Source organism: Vipera berus, assembly GCF_964194415.1.
Source record: "Vipera berus genome assembly, chromosome: 1".
NCBI lineage: Eukaryota > Metazoa > Chordata > Lepidosauria > Squamata > Viperidae > Vipera > Vipera berus.
The window spans coordinates 335,200,188-335,222,297 of NC_138202.1; the positions used below are offsets into that span (position 1 = coordinate 335,200,188).

General features: G+C 44.7%; 2 protein-coding genes across 9 annotated transcripts in view; one reads left to right on the forward strand and one right to left on the reverse strand.

Moving 5' to 3' along the window:
- The window catches only part of EPHX2 (epoxide hydrolase 2), a 68,357-nt gene extending 66,257 nt beyond the window's left edge, over positions 1-2,100 (reverse strand). Inside the window, exons 1-2 of one of the 5 annotated variants that reach the window (XM_081314427.1) lie at positions 1,966-2,061; positions 1,157-1,237 (exon numbers count right to left, since the gene is read on the reverse strand). Coding sequence is in view for 2 of the 5 variants with exons in the window: in XM_081314423.1 (XP_081170549.1) it covers positions 412-518 (107 nt within the window). In the remaining 3 variants the exon portion in view is untranslated. Of the gene's footprint in view, positions 1-411; positions 541-1,156; positions 1,238-1,846 lie in introns of those variants that run through there. The other 4 variants (XM_081314425.1, XM_081314424.1, XM_081314428.1 and 1 more) reach the window with 4 other exon arrangements.
- Positions 2,101-2,576: 476 nt separating this feature from the next.
- The window catches only part of LOC308665120 (uncharacterized protein), a gene marked incomplete at its 3' end in the record, with an annotated part of 30,310 nt that continues 10,776 nt past the window's right edge, over positions 2,577-22,110 (forward strand). For 2 of the 4 annotated variants that reach the window (XM_081322786.1, XM_081322784.1), the window contains exons 1-2: positions 2,577-3,530; positions 5,341-5,561. In XM_081322786.1, the coding sequence (XP_081178912.1) occupies positions 2,663-3,530; positions 5,341-5,561 (1,089 nt within the window). In that variant the 5' untranslated portion in view covers positions 2,577-2,662. Of the gene's footprint in view, positions 3,531-5,340; positions 6,137-13,141; positions 13,250-22,110 lie in introns of those variants that run through there. The other 2 variants (XR_014025825.1, XM_081322785.1) reach the window with 2 other exon arrangements.

The following is a 22,110-nucleotide window of genomic DNA, read 5'->3' on the forward strand; positions in this document are numbered from 1 at the left end:
TCTGTTCTCTCAGTGCTGCAGATCAGTGGATAAAATGCCGGCTATATTCCCCTATTCCTGCACTCAAAATCGCCATTCACCCAGAGACTTTCGTGAAGTTCACACCGAACTTAGTTGTCAACGTCTCATACTTGGAGCTTTTGAATAAATACGTTCGAAAACTTAATTGCCTATACGCAGTGAAAGTCAATCGCCACTGGTCAACTTGCAAAGCTTTTCCTCCACGTCTTGAAGTACACGGCGAAAGCGCCACAGGCGTTTATGTTTATTAAGCCCATTGCACTTGCAGAAATTAAGTTTTGGATCGTAACTGCGGGGGGGGGGTTAGGGTAAAGTCGACATATCTAAAGACACAGAAACAGAATCAGGCAGACCCCCCAATCACCACTTCCACTCCTTTCGATTACCCACCCAGGCAAGCCCAGAGTCTTCTCCAGATTTCGCAAAAGTATCTGACTGCTACCCAAAAGGACGCCGCCCAGGTCGAACAAGACTACTAGCGGCCGCTTCCCCGCCATAGCTCTCCGAGACGGCCGACCAGACGCTCTGAAACAGGTTACAGTACAGTACAGTACAGTTCAGTACTGTACTCTCACTTAAGAGAAATCATAACACAAACCACGCCCTCCTGCAAGCCACACCTCCCCACTGTGTAGGAACTCATTGGGCCACGCCCTCGGCGACTCACAGCGACCTCCTTCAAACCAGAGAGACGATAGGTCTGATTTTTCTCGAAAGTATTCTGGGTCCTAGCGCTATCGGTTCTATAGGGAAAAAAGAAAAGAAAAGAAAGACACAGCAAAGGTCCTCCCAGCTACTTCTTACACTGGATGAATTGGATGCCTCTAAGCAACGCATGAAACAAAAGTTGGTGCTTATCGGGGCAGCTACCAACCGGAGGTGCTTCTTCTCTGAAATGGAGATTCCATAAGTATCACTGATTGATTCATGGAATTGGCCATGAATCTTCTGCTCAGAGGCAAATGTCCACATTACTGTTAAGAGACTCAACAGATGGCTGCCTAACTTTTTTCCTCAGACAGTAGTATGGCAAAGGTTAATTCTCTAATATATACTTTGTTCTTCTGTTCTGCAAGTTAGTTTCTTTTACAATCCGCCTTCTGGAAGGCTGCACTTCTCCGTCTCTCTTTCTCACCCGCTATACTTGTCTAGGACGGTCCTGTATCACTTGCCACCTATGGTCCGTAAGGTATACCACAGGTTGAAAAGTCCTGTTCTAGGGAATAGAGCAGGTCTTAATCTTCTCTGTGATAGCCTTTTGAAGAATGTTGTTTCCCAACACAATTTTATCAAAAAGTGCCTGACCACTCACCCACTATAGCACAAACAACACAAGCTTTGAAAAGGAAAATACTACCATACATCAAAAATCTCAGGAAAAACCAAGACTATTACAACCACACAAACCATCATCATTGTAGCACACAAACCATCTAAAGCCCTCCAAAACATCAAGTAAACCAAAAGACTCAATAGCCCAAAATGAAAAAAGTTGGAGTCATCTGCAATATATAGTGTCAGGATTGTAACAGTCCCTATGTAGGATAGATGGGCAGAAGACTAGGAGAGTGCATCCATGAACACCAAGTAGTAGTAAAAAAAATACAATGAAAACTTTTTATTCTCACAACACATGGACAAGTTCAACCATAGTTTCAACTGTGAGCATCCTAGATCAAGCTAAATGCAAAAATTCTAGGGAATTCCTGGAAGTTTGGCTTCAGACAAATTAATCATCAATAGATGCATGGAGATAAATCACAATTACAGCCATTCAAAAGGGACAATAAATTAAGGAAACAAAAAGATCAGAACACATCCTTACCAGTAGCCAGCATTCAGATAAGTAGAGATTAATAACAGAGAAACAGTAAAGCAGAAAACTACCCTAATCAAGGCAATATTAAGGAGAAAACCATACTCCCCACCCCATCAATTTCCAACCATTTTTCTTGTCTTGCCCTCTGGTGCTTTGGAGAATAATTTGACATCCTCTTCTTTGTAGCAGCCTGTAGAGATGGAGGTCAAGGATATGAAGGGACCATGCGCAGCAAACTGCCTGCCTTAGTATTTTGTTATTCACATGGTCTATGAGCTCATTCCAATTAGCCTTGCCAAGGACTGCCAGGAACCAGCGAGATATGAGAGACTCTGCCCTGACTTGGATGATTCGGATGTTCTCTAAGATTGACTAGGGAGTACACCAATAAACAATGCTTTTGCTGTGCCTAGTTTCCTGCTTGTTAAAACTGTATAAATACAATAAACTCTGCGTAGGCAGATAGACATATTTGGGACACCCTGCGTTGACTGGTCTCTGAATCCGCCCGAACAGGGACAATAGATCTTTAAAAACAAATTAATAGGGATCATAAATCTTTTGAGACAAACAAAAGGAACCTCCCTGGGGGAGCAACTTTCAACATATTTACCTTTGTCTGGAATAGACCCCGAAGGTACCTTCGTCCTACGGGACCCCTCCGAGGTAAGTATGGGTTGCAATCTATCTCATCAGCAGCAGCAGCATGTAGAGGAACTTACCTTCCTGCTACAAAAGTCAGGGCTTAAAGCACCTGTGGCAGAGATAAAGAAGCTCGTAGGAGAGATAGGAAAACATTGTCCTTGGTATCCGGAGTGTGGGATGCTCCGTTTACAGGACTGGGTAAAGATAGGGCATACTTTACATCTTGAACCCCGGGCTCCAGTTCAGATATTACATCTATGGCTTCAATGCCGTCAAGCAGTGGAAAAATTTGCCTTTGATGCTTCGGCAGGACAACAATTGACCACAAAAACTCCACCTGATTATGATCAAATAATTTTTTTTCCTCCAAAGTTATCTTTAATTGGACCTTCAGCTCCTCATGAAGAGGTTAATTCTTCTGCTTCTTCACAGCCATTGTATACCCCCATAAGGCAAATTTTAGAGGAACAATTAGCAAAAGAAGGGGGGAATGTAGAAGAAATTGCTGACGGGTCTGGTCCCTTTGTTCCAGTTGATGCTGAAATTGTTTTACCAGCTGCCACTCTACAGGTTTCTTCTGAATACATTTACCAAGCATTTGGAAAAGTACCTGTTTCTGGCAAACCTCATCAAGCCTTCTATAACATCAGGCAGAAGGCTACTGAGCCGTATCCTGATTTTGTTAACAGATTACAGGATATAGGAACAGCCTTTTATCAAACCAATTTATTGGCAGCCGCTTTATCGCAAAGCGGCAAGCCTCAAGCAAAGTGTTATAACTGTGGAAAATCCGGTCATTTTAAAAGGGAATGTCGAAATCCAGGGGGGGGGCACATGTCTGCAGCATCTTGCAGCCCTTTCTATCAGAGGTTGAAACCAAAAGCAAGTTTTTTCTTCTGTCTTTTTCTTTTAATCTGGCTCTTTGGACTATTTGATTCTTTTGTCGGAGGTGAGGACACCGCCCACTTCACACCTACAAAAAATACCAGGTTCAATATTCCTTTTAGTCTTTTCCCACTGTCTTTTGCAGTTGGTGGGATAAATTGTAAGTAACCATAAAAGTTCCTCTCCTTTCAGTTAAAAGGGGAAGCTTGTTTTGGCTTCAAACTCCAAATTGATGTGTGTTTTGTTTTGTTATATACTTATATCTGTACATTTGTAACATTAAGCTTGGACTTGGAATGGTGAGAAAAATGGGAGATGGTTAAAGGGCCCTATAAAACTGTGTTTGGTTATAATCACCTCCTGATTTCCTCGCTTCTTGGAGGACAGGCCATATGTCTAAATGAATGTTGTTTTACTAGTATCTGTGTATATATGTCTGTCTATGTTGTTCTGTGTTATTCCAAGACTTGGAAGAGGGTATAAATCCCCTCTGATAACAATAAACAAAAAGGCCTTATTTAAAAACAAACAAACAAACAAACAGATTTGGAACAAGGAGCTCATTGGCTTGTAAATAGCTCCCTGAAATTATAATAATAGTGATTGGTTTGCCTGGATAAAATATGAAATGAAATTTTTGTATGTGAAATTGTTTATGCCAGCAGTTGGAATGGACGTGAATGAGTTAATTTGCTGATGTGTAAATGTGTGTGTTAGCCTCAAAACCCTACCACCCCCACCTTCGTCCCAGGCTGTGAAAGAAACAGTAAAATTCCTTTTACCCCTCCAGTCTCTTTCCCCTCCCCTCCCCTCCCCACTGTGTTACTTTAAGAATGAGAGAGAGACAGAAGAAGGGGGTGGGGGGAACTGGCCGTTTTAACTGTTTTTTTCTCTCTGCTTAGAATTCTGATTTGAGAAAGGGAAGGTGGATGTGAAATTTAATACCCACTCTTGCAGTTTCAGCTTGCAGTTTTTTTCTTTTCCTGGAAGGAGGAGACAGTATTTATTGGACAATTCTTTTTGAAATCTTTTGACTTTTGACTTTTTATACTTTTTCCTCAACAGCCTTTTAATTTAATCTCTGATTCTCATTATGTGTGTTAACTTATTTTTAATCTTCCAGGTGCTTACATCACACCCAGGATTGACTCCAATCTAATGGCTTTGTTTTTAACTTTACAGCAATTATTACAAGACAGAAAGCATTTATATTTTGTTTTTCATATACGCAGTCACTCATCTCTTCCTGGACCTTTTTCTGAAGGCAACAGTCGTGCCGATACTGCTGTTCATGTTTTACCTACTTTGTTTTCAGATCCTTTTTTCAGTCACTCTTTTTTTCATCAAAATTCCAGGGGGCTGGCACAAGCTTGCTATATTCCACTTGACCAAGCCAAGCAAATTGTTTTATCCCAGACATGTCAAACACAAGGCCCGGGGGCCGGATCCGGCCCGCGAAGTGGCTTCATGTGGCCCGCGAAGCCATCCTGGAAACAGTGAGGGAACAGCCCCCACTGACTTGGCCCTGGCCCAGAGACCCTCCTTCTGCCAGAGACCCCCAGATGTGTCCCACTCCTGCCAAGGCCCCCATAGGCACCCTTGATGCGAATGATGTAGAGCTGGCCACACCCACCCAGTAGGCCATATGCACTCTAGCCACACCCACCCAGTAGGCCATACCCACCCGGCCCCCTGAGGGCAACCGCAATGCTGATGCGGCCCTCAATGAAATGGAGTTTGACACCCCTGTTTTATCCTGTCCCCAATGTTCTGGGGCATCCCTCTCAGGGGACACGGGAGTTAATCCCTGTGGTTTTGCCTCTAATCAACTATGGCAAATGGATGTCACTCATGTTCCATCCTCGGCTCCCTGGAAGTATATTCACTTATCTATTGATATTCAGGAGCACTTTGGGCCACACCTCAATGAGGGTAAACGGCTAATTATGTTATTTCTCATTTTTTTTCAGCCATTACTGCCTTGGGCAAACCCTCCGGCCCGGCCTATTCTTCATCAGCCTTTTTGCAATTTTGTACAACCTGGAATATTGTTCTTACTCATGGGTTACTCTACAATTCCACAGGTCAAGCCATTGTGGAACGTGCTAATCAGTCCTTTAAGGACTGTTTTCACAAGCAAATAAAAAAGGAGGCATCTCGGGTGCCCAATTTGTCGTGGGTAACACAACAGGTTAAAAAAGTTTTATTTACCTTAAATCAGTTGAATGTCTCTATTCAAAATTTGACCGCTTATCAGAGACACTTTCAACAGAAAACAAGTTTGCCTCTCCCTCTAGTATATTATCGGGCATTGCCAGACAAAACATGGTTAGGGCCAGTCCCTCTAATTACTTGGGGAGGAGGATATGCTGCTGTGCTTGCTCCTACAGGACCTTTGTGGATTCCAGCACGTTGCATCCGCCCAGCTAAGGATGTCGTGGCACCAGTCCCCGAATCTGGTTTCAGAAATGGCCAAAATGATTTTACAGATGACACAGTGGCCAATACGATCTTGCCAGACCAGCCGTCCAGTAACGTGGGGAGATATGAAGACTGACCACCAAAGCGCAGGCAGTGTTGCAACAGCAGCATGTGGAGCAAACCCCCGAGAATTTATGCGCTGCTGTTTTTGAGGTTTTAATTACCAATTCCTTAGCCATTATTTGTTTATGCTTGATTATTAATTGTTGCCCTTTAGTGTCAGCAGCTGTCATCTCACCCAAACATTCACTTAGCAAATGAAGCAAAACCTATGGGTGCAGCTAGCTAACATTACACAAAATGAATTCTTTTGCTTATCTGAATCGTATGACATGGAAAATTTGCTTTCTACATGTTTGATCCCTGTCTGTACTCCTTCTGCAGTAATTCAAAATTTCCCTGGCTTGAGCAAATTTCTATTGTATAAAAACTTTAACTATGGGACTATACCTAGTTGGGGGTTGACTGCCTATGATCTACCCCCTGATGTAATTGCTTTGCACACCCCGATAGTAGCAATCCCTGAAAATATGACATGTGCTAAAATAGTTAATTGTACATCTTCAAGTAAAAAACCTCACTGTTTTTATATTAGTTCACCTGTTTTAAATTGTACAGCTTTTGAGGAAACTTCCTTTAATTTTGCTCATGTATGGCTCCCGCAAGGATGGTTTTTTACATGTGGTCAAGAAACTTTTAATTACATTCCTGCTAATATTAGTGAAGCACAGTGTTGTCTCAGCCGGTTGATTCCTGTTTTGCTTTCCAAAAAGCAAATTCACTCCAATCGTTTTCGACGAGGAGTCACGCTAGATAACACCTGTGATTCTGAACCAGCTTTACTTAATAAAGCAGAATATGTAGCTTTGGCTATATCTATACTGGGTGTGCCAGCGCTTGCTACTCGTGCTCATCTTAACATTAATAATAATACCGTATTTTCCAGCGTATAAGACGACTGGGCGTATAAGACGACCCCCCAACTTTTGAAATGATTTTCAAGATTTTTCGTCTTATATGCCGGAAAATCAGCGAGCCCAGGAAGGCACGCCCTCCCCTCTCACTGTGGAGGAAGCAGGGCAGGCTGGCATCTGGCGGGAGCCGGCAGGGCAGTCCTGCGTACACGCGCGCTCCCCGGCTCCTAAGGAGTCCTCGGGGAGCCATGGCAGGCGCCTCACGCTCTTCCCTCTTGAGGCAGCATCGGCGGAGCCGTCTGGCATTGGGCGGGAGCCGGCAGGGCAGTCCTGCACACGCACGGACTCCCCGGCTGCTAAGGAGCGCTCCTTAGCAGCTGGGGAGTGCGCACGTGTGCAGGACTGCCCTGCCGGCTCCCGCCCAACGCTCTTCCCTCTTGAGGCAGCATCGCTCCCCGGCTCCTAAGGAGTCCTCGGGGATGCTGCCTCAAGAGGGAAGAGCGTCGGGCGGGAGCCGGCAGGGCAGTCCTGCACACGCGCGCACTCCCCGGCTGCTAAGGAGCGCTCCTTAGCAGCCGGGGAGTGCGCGCGTATGCAGGACTGCCCTGCCGGCTCCCGCCCGACGCTCTTCCCTCTTGAGGCAGCATCGCTCCCCGGCTCCTAAGGGGTCCTCGGGGATGCTGCCTCAAGAGGGAAGAGCGTCGGGCGGGAGCCGGCAGGGCAGTCCTGCACACGCGCGCACTCCCCGGCTGCTAAGGAGTGCTCCTTAGCAGCCGGGGAGTGCGCGCGTGTGCAGGACTGCCCTGCCGGCTCCCGCCTGATGCCAGACGGCTCCGCCGAAGCTGCTTCAAGAGGGAAGAGCATGAGGCGCCTGCCATGGCTCCCCGAGGACTCCTTAGGAGCCGGGGAGCGTGCGCGTGCGCAGGACTGCCCTGCCGGCTCCCACCCGACGCCAGACGGCTCCGCCGAAGCTGCTTCAAGAGGGAAGAGCGTGAGGCGCCTTCCATGGCTCCCCAAGGACTCCTTAGGAGCCGGGGAGCACACATGTGCACAGGACTGCCCTGCCGGCTCCCGCCAGACGCCAGCCTGCCCTGCTTCCTCCACAGTGAGAGGGGAGGGCGCGCCTTCCCGGGCTCGCTGACTTGCAGCCAAGCCGGAGCCGAAAGGGGCTTTTCCTTCCACCCACCCTTTGGAATAGACGCAAGAGCTCCCGGGGTCTGGCGTTTGCAAGGGGGAGGGGAAGGGGCTGAGAGGCTCTTGGGGGTGGGAAGGGAGAGTCACGTTGGAGGGGGGACTGGACTAAGGAGGCTTGAAGTTGCTTTGCAAGAACGGGGGCGCTCGATTGATTTATGTACTATTTTCCGGCGTATAAGACGACTGGGCGTATAAGACGACCCCCCAACTTTTGAGATGATTTTCATGGGTTAAAAAGTCATCTTATACGCCGGAAAATACGGTAATAATAATAATAATAATAATAATAATAATAATAATAATAATAATAATAATAATAATAATAATTATTATTATTATTATTATTATTATTATTTAATTTCTATACCACCCTTCTCCTGAAGGACTCAGGGCGGTGTACACGGCAATAAATACAATAAAAATACAATGTACAAAAGTTAAGAAAGAATTAAATAATGTAGCCCAATTACAATAAAAATTAATAAAATTAATATTAAAATAACCCACACCCATCAGACCAGGCCGGCTTGTTCAAATAAGTAACTTTGTAGGTCACGGTGAAAGGAGCGAAGGTCAGGAGCCATCCGGAGCTCAACCGGTAAACGGTTCCAAAGGTCTGGTGCGTCCACAGAGAACGCCCTCCCCCTGGGGGTTGCCAGTCGACACTCTTTGACCAACGGCACCCTGAGGAGGCCCTCTCTGTGGGAGCACACTGGACGAAGGGAAGTTGATGCCGGCAGCAGGTGCTCCCATAAGTAATCCAGACCCATGCCATTTAGGGCTTTATAGGTCATTACCAGCACCTTGAATCTCACCCGGAGGGCAACCGGAAGCCAATGCAGCTCACAGAGTAGAGGTGTTACATGGGAGTATCGGGAAACCCCCACCACCACTCGCGCGGCCGCATTCTGCACCAGCTGAAGCCTCCGAGTAGTCCTCAAGGGCAGCCCCATGTAGAGAGCATTGCAGTAGTCTAAACGAGAGGTCACGAGCGCATGAGTGTACGCAAGGCATCCCGGTCCAGATAGGGCCGCAACTGGCGCACCAGGCGAACCTGGGCGAAGGCCCCCCTAGTCACAGCTCCTATATGATCTTCCAAGGAGAGCTGTGAATCTAGGAGGACACCCAAGTTGCGAGCCCTATCTAAGGGGGTTATATCTCACCCCCCATGATTAGAGATGGAATAATCTGAATTTCCCGAGATGCTGGCACGCACAACCACTCAGTCTTGTCGGGATTGAGCCGAAGCCTGTTCCTCCCCATCCAGACCCGAACCGCCTCCAGGCAACAGGACATCACATCGAGAGCATCACTGGGGTGGTTTGGGGTAGAGATGAAAAGCTGGGTATCATCAGCATATTGATGATACCCAACCCCAAAACCACGAATGATCTCACCCAGTGGCTTCATATAGATGTTGAACAGGAGAGGCGAGAGGACCGACCCCTGAGGAATTCCACAAATGAGAGGCCTCGAGGCTGACCTCTGCCCTCCTGCCAACACCGACTGCGAACGTCCCAGGAGGTAGGAGGAGAACCACCGTAAAACGGTGCCTCCCAATCCCAACCCCCTGAGACGCCGCAGTAAGATACCATGGTCGATGGTATCGAAAGCCGCTGAGAGGTCTAATAGGACTAGGACAGAGGAACAACCCCTGTCCTGAGCCCGCCAGAGATCATTCACCAGCGCGACCAATGCCGTCTCCGTGCTGTGACCGGGCCTGAAGCCCGATTGGTACGGGTCCAGATAATCAGCTTCCTCCAGGAACAAAGGGAGCTGATGCGCCACCACGCTCTCAACAACCTTCGCAAGAAAGCGAAGGTTGGAGACCGGACGATAGTTGTTTAAAACAGCTGGGTCCAGGGCAGGCTTCTGGAGGAGGGGTCTCACCACCGCCTCCTTCAAGGCGGTGGGAAAACTACCCTCACTCAAAGAAGCAGTTATCACTGCCTGAAGCCAGCCTCGTGTCCCCTCCTGAGCTGCATAAACCAGCCAGGAGGGGCACGGGTCCAATAAACACATGGTGGAGCTCAGCTTCCCCATAATCCTGTCCACCTCTTCCAGAGTCACAGGATCGAACTCCTCCCAGATGACATCACCAAGACCGCCCATGTCCTCACCGTCAGACTCTGCCCAGTCGAAGTCCAAACCGGTCCGGATCTGAGCGATTTTGTCCGACAGATGTTGGCTAAACTCCTCGGCACGACCCTGCAAGGGCTCCTCCCTCACCTCCTGATTAAGGAGGGAGCAGGTCACCCTAAACGGGGCGGCCGGGTGATTATCTGCGGAAGCGATGAGGGTAGCAAAGTAGTTAGACCTTGCCGTCCTCATTGCCGTGAAATAAGACCTCATAGAGGACCTTAGTCGCAATCGGTCGGATTCAGACCGGCTGGACCTCCAACAGCTCTCTAGGCCCCGTCTCCGATGCTTCATCTCCCGGAGCTCTTCGGAGAACCACGGAGCCCACTGGGATCTGCACCGGGTCAGGGGCCGCATGGGTACAACTTGGTCGAGTGCCTCCGTGGCTGCCTTTTCCCAGGCTTCCACTAAGGCATCGGCCGAGCTGTGAGCAAAGGCGGCAGGTGGGGGCCCAAGCGCCGCCTGGAACCACTCAGGGTCCATTAAGCGCCTAGGGCGGAACCATCGTGTTGGTTCAACGACCCCACAACGGGGAGTGGCAAAACGGAAGACCAGCCGCAGGTGATGATGATCGGTCCATGACAGGGGCATAACAATTGGAGAACCCGCACCCAGATCATCTAACCACCGTCCAGATAGAAAAATCAAATCGAGTGTGTGATCCCCCCCCCATGAGTCGGGCCCTGAATTACTTGCATCAGGTCCATGGCCGTCATGGAAGCCATGAACTCCCGAGCTAACTCAGATGATCCCCCCAGGGATGGTAGATTGAAGTCACCCAAAATCATAAATTTGGGGAACTCAACCACCAACCCCGAGAGGATGTCGAGAAGCTCAGGCAGGGCTGCTGCTACGCGACTAGGTGAAAAGTACACCAGCAGCAAGCCCACGGACATAAGGTCTCCCTCACAACTACCACCACACCCCCGCCCCTACCCTGAGCCCGAGGCTGGTGAAGCACCCGGAAAAATGGTGGGCAGATATCAACCAGAGGGACACCTCCCTCTGGGCCCAACCAGGTCTCTGTAATGCAAGCCAGGTCCGCACGCTCCTCCTCAACCAAATCACGGATGAGAGGAGCCTTATTGACTATGGACCTGGCATTAAAATACACAAGCCTGAGCTCAGGTGGCTGCTCATCCTCGTTCCCGGAACCGCGGGACGAAACCATTGCATGCAATTAGGCAAAAACAATTAATGCTACTTCTATAGCTATTTCAGCACTCAACCACAAGCTGCAAGCTTTGTGTAAAGGTATTTTACAAAATCGTGCTGCTATTGATTATTTGCTTCTACGTCAGCATTTGGGTTGTGAAAGTTTTGAAGGAATGTGTTGTTTCAATCTGTCAGATGAATCACGAACCATCCAACACCAGCTCAATATTTTACACAATTTGGCCTCTGATTTGAAAATTGACCCTTTAAAATCTTGGTGGGAGAGCCTATGGACCTGGCTACCCACAAATTTATTGGGGAATATCCTATGCTATTTAGTCATTATTTGTGCTATTTTGATTGGTGGATGCTACTTTGTTCAGTGTCTCCCTTCCTTTTGCAACATATGCATCACAGCTTTTTGCCCTAAACCCCCTCCCACACTGCCTCAAGGCCAGGTATGTGCCTTGTATAAGCAATTGCAAGGATATTCCTCTCCTGATTAGGACCCATCCATTAAACCTTTTTTGTAAGTGCTTGGCAAACTAAAAAGAAAAGAGTGAGATGTAGAGATGGAGGTCAAGGATATGAAGGGACCGTGGGCAGCAAACTGCCTGCCTTAGTATCTTGTTATTCACATGCTCTATGAGCTCATTCCAATTAGCCTTGCCAAGGACTGCCAGGAACCAGCAAGATAAGGAAGACTCTGCCCTGGCTTGGATGATTCAGATGTTCTCTAAGATTGACTAGGGAGTACACCAATAAACAATGCTTTTGCTGTGCGTAGTTTCCTGCTTGTTAAAACTGTGTAAATACAATAAACTCTGTGTAGGCAGATAGACATATTTGGGACACACTGCGTTGACTGGTCTCTGAATCCTACAGCAGCCCCTCCAATACCAGAATACTGCTATCATGTCACCCCTGTTTCTTCTTTTCTTTAGACTAGCCAAACCCAAGTCCTGCAGCCATTCTTCACATGTTTTAGTCTCCAGGCCTTTGATCTCCAGGCCCTTCTCTGAACTTTTTCCAAAGTCTCAACATCTCTTTTGTAGTATGGTGACCAAAATTGGTTGCAGTATTCCAGTGTGGTCTTACTAGAGTTTTATAAAGCGGTAATAATACTTTGCATGATCTTGATTCTATGCCTCTGTTTATACAACCCCGGATTGTATTAGATTTTTTGGCAGCGGCTGCACACTACTGGCTCATGGTCAAATGATCGTCCACTAGGACTCCAAGGTCCCTCTCACTGATACTGTTTTTGAGCCAGGTCTCACTAAATATGTATTTATACCTGTTTTTCCTGCCTAAATGTCTTTGCTTTTTTCCACATTAAAATTAATTTTGTTGGATAGGGCCCATTGTTCAAGTTTGTCAAGATCTTTTTGGATCCTGAGCTTGTCTTCTGAGGTGTTGGCTATTCCTGGCAGTTTAGTGTCATCTGCAAATTTGATGAGTTCCCCTTCTATTCCCTCATCTAAGTCATTTATGAAGATATTAAAGAGTACTAGGCCTAGGACGGAGCCTTGTGGTACCTCACTGCTTACTTCTCTCCATGTGGATGTAGTACTGTGCCATTGAGGTCTACTCATTGAGTACAGTTTGTCAGCCAGCTACAGCTCCATCTGGTGGTGATGTTGTCTATCCCACCTTTTTCTAGCTTACTAAGCAGCAGGTTGTGGTCTACTTTGACAAATGCCTTACTCATATCTAAGTATACTATGTCCACAGCGTTTCGCTGGTCTACTAATTTAGTCACTTTATCAAAGAATGAAATAAGATTGGTTTGGCATGATCTGTTTTTAACAAACCCATGCTGGCCGCTAATTATAAGTTTGTTTGCTTCTAGTTGTTTGCAGATCTGATTTTTTATTATTTTTCCCAGGATCTTCCCAGATATTGATGTTAGACTGATTGGTTTGTAGTTTCCTGGGTCTGTTTCCCCCCCCTTTCTTGAAGATGGGAACCACATCAGCCCTTTTCCAATCCTCAGGTACTTCCCTGTTGCTCCAGGATTTTTGAAAGATATGGTGCAATAGTTTGAGATAACATCTGCCAGCTCTTTCAGAACTCTGGGATGTAATTTGTCGGATCCTGGTGATTTATATTCATCAAGGTTGGATAGGTGTTCTCTTAGCATTTTCTTCTTATTTTAATTTTTGTTTCTAGTTTGTCTTTTGCAGTAGTTTTTTTTTTGTATGTTGGGTTATAATTTCTTTTTGTGTAAAGACTGATGCAAAGAACGAGTTAAGCAGCTCTGCTTTCTCCCTACTGCCTGTTACTTCCTTGCCATCTTCTCTTTTTAGTAGACATACAGTTTTCTTGATTTTTTTTCTTGTTATTAATATGTTGAAAGAAACTGTTTTTTATTGTCCTTGATTTCTGTTGCAAGTCTTTGTTCATTCTGAGCCTTTGCTTTCCTGACTTCATCTTTGCATGTTCTGGCTGTCTGTGATAATCAGCCTTAGTTATGTGTCCCGCTTTTCGTTTTTTGTATTTGTCCTTTTTCTCTTTCAGTTTGTCAGAGACAGCTTTATGCAGCCATACTGGTTTCTTCTTGAATTTCTTCTTGTTGTTTTTTAGTGGTATTGTGCTGGACTGGGCTTTTATGATCGTATTTTTCAGAGTTTCCCACACTTCTTGAGTTGTTTTCCCCTTTAGGATTTTCATCCATGGAATCTTTCCTAGGTTCTCTCTGAGTTTGTTAAAATCAGATCATTTGAAGTTTAAGACACTGGTTGGATTATTTTCTGTTGTTTGTGTTTGCATTATATTGAATTTCAGTATGACATTGTCACTTTCACCCAAGGTTCCAGCAACTTCAACTCCCTCTATCACTTCTTCATTAGCTCCAGTATAGCTTTACTTCTAGTTCCCTCCTCCACCTTTTGGATGATAAAGGTGTTGGCTAGGTTGGTTAAGAATCTGTCTGATCTCCCACTAGCTGCAGAGTTTGTCTCCCAGTTGATATCTGGATAGTTGAAGTCTCCCATTACTACTGTGGTATGCTTCCTACATACATTTGTTAATTGGTTGGCAAAGAGTTCATCTATTTCTTCTGATTGCTTGGGTGGCCTGTAATATACATCTATGGCAATGTCACTTTTTTCGCTTTTATATTGACCCATATACATTCTGGAGGGTTTTTATCTTTGATCATATGCATTTCTGTAGATATGTAGTATTCTCTTACATATAGTGCAACTCCCCCTCCTCTTTTTGTAGATCTATTTCTTTTGAACAATTTGTATCCATCTATTGGTACATTCCAGTCATGGGTTTCGTCCCACCAGATTTCTGTAATGCCAACTATGTCATACCCACCCTTGTGTACTATTGCTTCTAGTTCACCCTGTTTGTTCCCAAGCTTTGAGCATTGGTATATAAGCATTTAAGACCTTTATGCCTGTCCATGGGTATGTTTCCTGCATCTCCTGAATGCTGTTTGAGTTTTTCTTTTTTCTCACTACTCCCTACCTCGTTGTTTGATTTGCTTTCTTGGGATTTATGACTGGTTTTGTGTTCTAGAGGTTCTAAAGATTGGTCACTCTTCCCCCTCAATTTTAGTTTAAAGCTCTTCTGATGAATTGGGCCAGTCTTTTTCTGAGTACATTTTTCCCTGTTTTCGTGAGGTGCAGCCCATCCCTTGCCAAGAGTCCTTCATGTAGGAAATGCAGTCCATGGTCCAGGAAACCAAAGTTTCCTTGATGACACCAACCCTTTAGCCAGTGGTTTATTTCTAGAATTCTTTTTCCCCTCAATGGGGGTTGGGTAATGAAATGTCTGCAAACTCAAACAGCCAAGCTCAGAAAGCAGAAAGGACTCCATAATTCAGTCCTAAACTGCACATACACTATTCTCATCTATTGAAAGGTAGACATACTTACATACTTAAGTTATCCTTAAGGATAACTTAATACAGAGTTAGGAAAATGGTGACTTCCGAATGCATGCTTTAGAACTGTCTGTATTAATTGGAGATCCTTAGAGGGGGTGGGGGTGGCTCTGCTGGTGTGCCTTTGAATCACTTGATTCCTGTCAACTACATGAACAAAACCATGCAGTTTTCTTGGCAACATTAGAATGAATGCTATTTATTTTTTCTAGGGCTGAGAAAAAGTGACTGGCTCAAAGCCAGCCAGCTGGTTTCTGGATCTAAGGCAGAATTTGAATTCAAGCTTTTAGTCTAGTGTCTTTTAACTATGACATCAAATTAGCTCTCTTGGAGTTGTAGTTGGAGCAATATTGGGAAGGTCCTAGATTGGTTAAATAAGAAGTTGATCCCGAACAGAGAAGGGTGAAAAATCCTACTGTTGGGATATGAGATGATTTGGTGTTATCAACAGAACAAATTAAGGTGTTTGTGTGGGAGGGTAGCATGTAGGATTGTGCTTGGCTCTACAGGATATAACTATTCTGCTTTTAGAGGTTCTATTTTTCTCTTGGGTTGAAAAATTATGAAAGAATTCTCTGTCCATAAGTTGGCCTGATCAGCTTCTCTGGGGTGGGAGAGGGAGGGGCAAGAAAGACTGGCGAACTTGTCTTCCATGATCAAATCTCCAAATGCAAAAAGTGATCATTCCATGAAATCAGTTAGCCTGACATTCTCAAAATCAGTGGCTTCACCCTCCTTATGCAACAGTGAATTCTGTAAATTGTGTGAAGAATTGTTTGCTCTCTTGTATAATTTATAGATTCTTCATTTATTGCTTATCCACTTTATCTGAGAGTTATTAAGCAACACAGAGCAGGAGGAGTTTCCAGTGACATGGAACTGTGAGACCAGGAGGATAAGTACAAGAAAGGGAGGTCATAGATGAAACAGCAAGGGAATAGTTTTGTTCTTGGCCCTCATACTCTAGCAGACTCAAGAACTCTGAGCCAAATTTCCGCTGAGATATGAAACTGAACCTGAGAAATGTGATTTCCCCTGGAGAAACCTCTAAGAATCAGCAAAAATCCCATTCAAGTGATCCTGGCTGTAACACTGCAGGCTGAATGTACAAACATCTCTTCTTGCAACACGTATTTCTGAGATTGCGCCACTTGTCAATCACAGTAGCTTAGGCAAGCAAGATGTCTTGCTCTGAAGCAGAAGACCTACTTCAAGGCTAGATCTCAAACTTTGGGGACTGCCCTGCAGAAGGTTTTCTAATCCAAGTCAAAATGAGCAGGAGTTGTATAGGAAAATATTTGAGACTCTTGTATAGTTCCCATTTAATTCAACTGGACTTGTGCAGAAGTTCTTGGAAGACAGCTCTCTTTAAATGCTGTCAAGCTCACAAAAATGTACAAGTGAGACCATGAAAGGAGTGGGCTTGCTAGAGATTAAGTATGGTACAAAAGCATCTATCTTTTCTTAGCTCCCTCCACCAAGGCCTCTTTTCCTTTCCCCCTTTATTTTTCCCTATAGGAGGAACTGCCAATTAACTCAGTAAACAGGAACAGTGAGCACATTGTTTGATGGCAGTTTTGAATACTGTGTACTCAAATGCACAGTATAACTTCTGCACAAGTCCAGTTTAATTAAATAGGAACTATACAAGAGTCTTAAATACTTTTCTATGCACAGAGTCTGTGTAGGTTGTTGTTGTTGTTGTTGTTATATTAGCACAAGAAGATCACAATGATATTGCAGGGTAGTCGGCTGCCAATTTACCAGTTCTGTTGTAGAACACACTCATGTGCTTCCCAAGGTGCGCCACAGGAAGGGGAGCTGGTTTTGCACCAGAAAGAAAGACAAGCAACTCTTCCTGCAGTGTCATCCATGGATCCTCTCTTCCCAGAGCCACCTCACAAACTGGTGCTGCAACTGGGAAGGTTCAGAGTTGGCAGGAATTTGACTGCCTGCATGAAGCACCAACCTGTCTCTATACCGAAGTGGTACATATTTATCTACTTGTATAGAACATGCTTTCAAACTGTTAGGTGGGCAGAAACTGAGGTGAGTAATAGGAGCAGTGTTAGGACTTGAACCGCTGGAGCAGAGACCATCTCCAGCATCATTAAGCCACTGAGCCACCATGCCTTTGTGTAGGTTGATAGTGAGGAAGACAACTTCTCTGTCTTAGGCTCTTCCATACAACCTGCTAATTATGGATTGGAGATGCTTTAGCAATCATATTCAGAGAACAGGAATAACATTTTAAACTTACATGACCCACCAAAAGGAATCTTGAATTCATATTTTCCTGTTCTACAATGAATGAACCTTTATTGTCAAAGTACAACATGTGTACAGTGAGATTGGCTGAGCCACCCTTCGTGCCCCCCCCACAACTCACAGTGATGATAAACCCACCATCTTGTTACACCATGTGAGCTAATTGCACAACACACTGGCCTCGCAAGTCAATCATACATAGAGTTATTTCTTGTTCAGGAGCCTGACAGCCCATGGATAGAAGCTGTTCTTCAGCCTGTTGGTACAGCTGGCTATACTCCTGTATCTCCTACCGAATGGTAGGAGAGTAAAGAGGTACCGTCCAGGGTGTGAGTAGTCCCTGAGAATTTTCCTCACTCTTCCAAGGTAGTGAGCCCTGGCGATGTCATCCAGTGGTGTCAGGGGACAGCCCACGATGTTTTGTGCTGTGCTCAACACCTTCTGTAATATCTTCCTATCCGCGGCTGTCAGGCCAGCATACCAAACCACAATACAATGCGAGAGGATGTTCTCTATAGTAGACTGGTAGAAGAAGGTCATTAGTCGTTGTTCTACCCTGTTCTTCTGCAAGACCCTGAGGAAGTGGAGTCTCTGTTGGGCCTTTCTGGCCATCTGGGTTATATTAACTTTCTAGGTAAGATCTTCACAGAGGTAGATTCCCAGGAATTTAAAGGAGGAAACTCTCTCCACACAGCCCCCCCCGATGTAAAGTGGGGCAGGTTCCTCTCTTTTCCTCCTGAAGTCTAGCACCATCTCCTTTGTCTTGCTGATGTTCAGGTGCAAGTTGTGCTCTAAACACCATAAGGATAGCTTTTGTACCTCGCCCCTTTATGCTGTTTCATCTCCACCTGTAATAAGACCCAGTATGGTGGTATCATCTGCAAACTTAATGATCGCAGTGAACGGGTTGGATGATACACAATCACAATCGCTCCCACAGAGTCGGCCTCCTCAGAGTTCCGTCGGTTAAGCAATGCCGGCTGGTGACCCCTAGGGGGAGAGCCTTCTCTGTGGGCGCGCCGACCCTCTGGAATGAGTTGCCTCCGGAGCTGCGGATGGCCCCCAACCTTCGGTCCTTTCTCCGTGACCTGAAGACATGGATGCTTCAACAATCGGGCCTGGACTGACTATAGTTTTAAATTTGGTTTTATGGGGTTAAATTACTATGTATTGAACATATCTACTGTTTAATTCTTTTTTAAATTATGTATTTTCATGTTCTTTTTTAGTTTTTATTGTTGTAAGCCGCCCTGAGTCCTTAGGGAGAAGGGCGGCATATAAATATAATAAATCAAATCAAATCGTACGTGTACAGTGAGTACAGGTAGGGGCTAAGCGCGCAGCCCTGTGGTGAGCCCGTACAAAGCTTCATGGGGGTGGATGAAACAGACCCGACCCTCACTATTTGTAGCCGGTCCCTCAGAAAGTCTTTAATCCAATCACAGATGGAGGGGGAAAAATTCAAGTCACTCAGCTTTTCAATAAGGATGCTCAGCAGAATATTGTTGAAAGCCGAGCTATAGTCTATGAAAAGCATCCTGACATAGCTTCCAGGTTTCTCCAGATGGCTTGCTACAGAATGTAAGGCAGTAGCTATGGCACTGTCTGTCTACCTATTCCCCCTGTAGGCAAACTGATGTTTGTCGAAATCCGGTGGGAGGCATGTCCTGTTCCATTTCAGACAAGTGGCTATCCAATCTCTTCTTAAAAACCTCCAGTGTTGGAGCATTCACAACTTCTGGAGGCAAGTCGTTCCATTGATTAATTGTTCTAACTGTCAGGAAATTTCTCCTTAGTTCTAGGTTGGGAGATGATACGCAGACATCAAAACTATTATAATTTAATCCACCATCCAATTTGTCATATTGGGTGGCAGTGAATTCTGCTGGTTAAGTATACTGTATGTTGTGCAAATAAAACATTATTTTAATCAGTTTGGAATTTCTACAGAGATGCTTGATTTTGGACAAACATATGTTATCTTATTGCAAGGCTGCAATTTTTTCTGGCACTCATGTTTTTTTTTAAAAAATATACTCTTATGTTGAATTTAGGGATTCTGAAAGTACACAAGAACTGTATATCTGCAGCCGGTTTCAACTGCAGATTTTCTGTCTTTGAACCACAAATCAAAGGGGCCCTTTCATATAAAGTACTTTAAAAGGAATATAAAACATAGAATAATAGAATTGGAAGGGATCTCAGAGGTCTTCTAATCTAACCCTCTGCTTGAACAGGAGATCCTATATCATTTCAAACAAATGGCTGATCATATCATTTAAAAATTAAATACTCACCAACAAGAAATATTATGCGAAGCAGAGGTTACGATGTTTCACTGTCAACTATGAAATTTCACTAAGTATGTTAGACCTGTTTCTCTCTTAGCTCCGTATATTTCTCACAGCTATTCCTGTGTGGGAAAATGTGGCAAAGGTCTCCTGTTTTTCTAAACCAGCACCTTATGCTGGCCCTTGTGGGCCAGCATTTTCTTTGGGGCCATGAATTTCAACCCAATTAGCTTCATCTTTCTTCGATGACAGGAAATAAGATTGGCCCTTCCTTGCTACTTTTCCAGAAGGCTGTGAAAACATGGTTTTGTCAGTGGGCTTGGGGACCGCAGGTTGATTTGGAATCAATAAAGTGGCTTGTATAATCATGGTTTGTGGAGGGGTAGGTGGGTGGGTGGTTTGGTTGGTGTTATATTGTTGATTTTTAAGGTTGTATGCTGACTGGAATCACTGTGTGCTAGTTGGATGGCCATATAAATCTATTTAATAAATTAAAAATGTGCTGGTTGTCTTATCTGCCACAGCTGATACCAACTGGCAGTGGTTCTCCAAAGTTATAGGTAAAAAGAGACTGTCTTTTTAACTGCTGATGTTTACAATCAAGCATTTGGCTTGCAAGACAGGTGTTCATACTTCCTCTGGCAAAATCTGTTCTGAATGTTTTGAAATAGGTTTCCCATCCTGGCCCCCTTCCATCCTTTCCTTTTTACATCTCTCTCTCTCATGCAAGCTTGGGTGATTTCCCATTTGGAAACACGTGCAAGATTAATTTCAGAAGAGGCAGGGATATACTGAGGCAACTGTATATTTAATTTGCTTTCTGTATGTCCCCCTATGGTTATTACATCCAAAAGAGTTCTCAAATAGCTTTCCTCCTCCTGGGAAGCAACTCAGGGCTTTGCCTATGCCAAGCAAGGTAATTCTTAACTGCAGAAGAAAGTTAAACCAGGATTGGATTTTTGGGTAGCAACATTTTTGAAGTGGAAACAAAATGGATTCTAAACAAATTATCAGAGTTTAGCTGCAGAGCGAAAAACAAGTCTCATAAAAAGAATTTGAAAGACACAAATATGTCTAATCTGAAAGAGACAGGACTGACAGGATACACATTAATATGTTGAAATGCTGAAAGTCCACATGTTGAATACAGTAGACCAGCATTTCTGTCAGGACCCACCCCAATCCATGTCTTAGGAAAACAAAAACTCTTGGAGTCAGTTCTAGTCCAAAAGGAATTTTTACTAGGACATGTTTGGTTGTGGAAATACAAGACAGGACCTGGTATTGTTTTACAGATTGAAACTTTATAAAGAGTTCCCAGTTCAACCCCACTTCCTTCAACCCCATTTGGTCAGCCCCCCATCATTTACTTCGTGTCATACCTTTCTTGGGAAAAAGGGAACTTCGGATCTTTATGGTTATTGCCTTCTTCCTTTACAGATTCAAATGGAAACACAGGCCAGATGCCCTCTTCCCTAACCCTCCCCTTTGTTACCCCAGTTTAAAAGGTTTCCCTTGGTCTTTGAAATAACCTAAGGCAGGCTGAATCCACATCCGCTCCTCCTTCCTCGGGAGATGGCAGAATCCAGGGGGGGGGGGGGCGGGGATAATGTTTTAAACATACATTTATGAATGTGATTATAAATGGATTCTGACAATTTCTCAACTTTGGCAGCTTGCAGATATATGGACTTCAAACCCCAGAACCTTCAAGCTGCCAAGGTTGAGAAACACTGTAATAGACCCTTGTCCTACCTAGTCTAAAGAGCTTTGAATACAAGTTTTTTTATGTCATTCAGACCAAGCCAATGTCCTTAAAGGGGCCTGGTTTCTTTCTCTTACTGAAAGTTCTTGGATAAAGGTTAAGCACCAGTTTCCTAGGCATGCTACCCAATGGGTTTCTTACATTAAATGGGTGGAAACATTATATCAGATAGTCTTCAAGGCTCTAGAAATTGGTGCTGAGCACATCCATTGAAACTGGTGGAGAATATATCTGCAGTATTGGGATCTGCTTGTGCCAAGTTAGCTGCCTTTATAGGCACAGGAAACTAGTAATCAGAAAGTTGAAATGAGTGTCCTTCATTTATTTATTCTGAGATCACTCATAATATGACTATGGGAAAAACTAATCATTTGCATTTCATGTGTTATCAATATGGCATGGCAAAAGAAAAAAATCTAAAGCTGCCCATCTTAGATGATATTGTTGACTTCTGGTTGAATTCCACAATGGTGCCACACTATAACAGAATAACCAAAGTTGAGACCTTGGAAGTCTTCTCATCCAATCCCTTGCTATGGATTGTTTGATTTTGGTTGAACGTAATGTGTAAATCCATACACATGTGGCTTATTAGGTAAAGCATGTTTACAGTAGGAGTATACGTAATTCAGGGT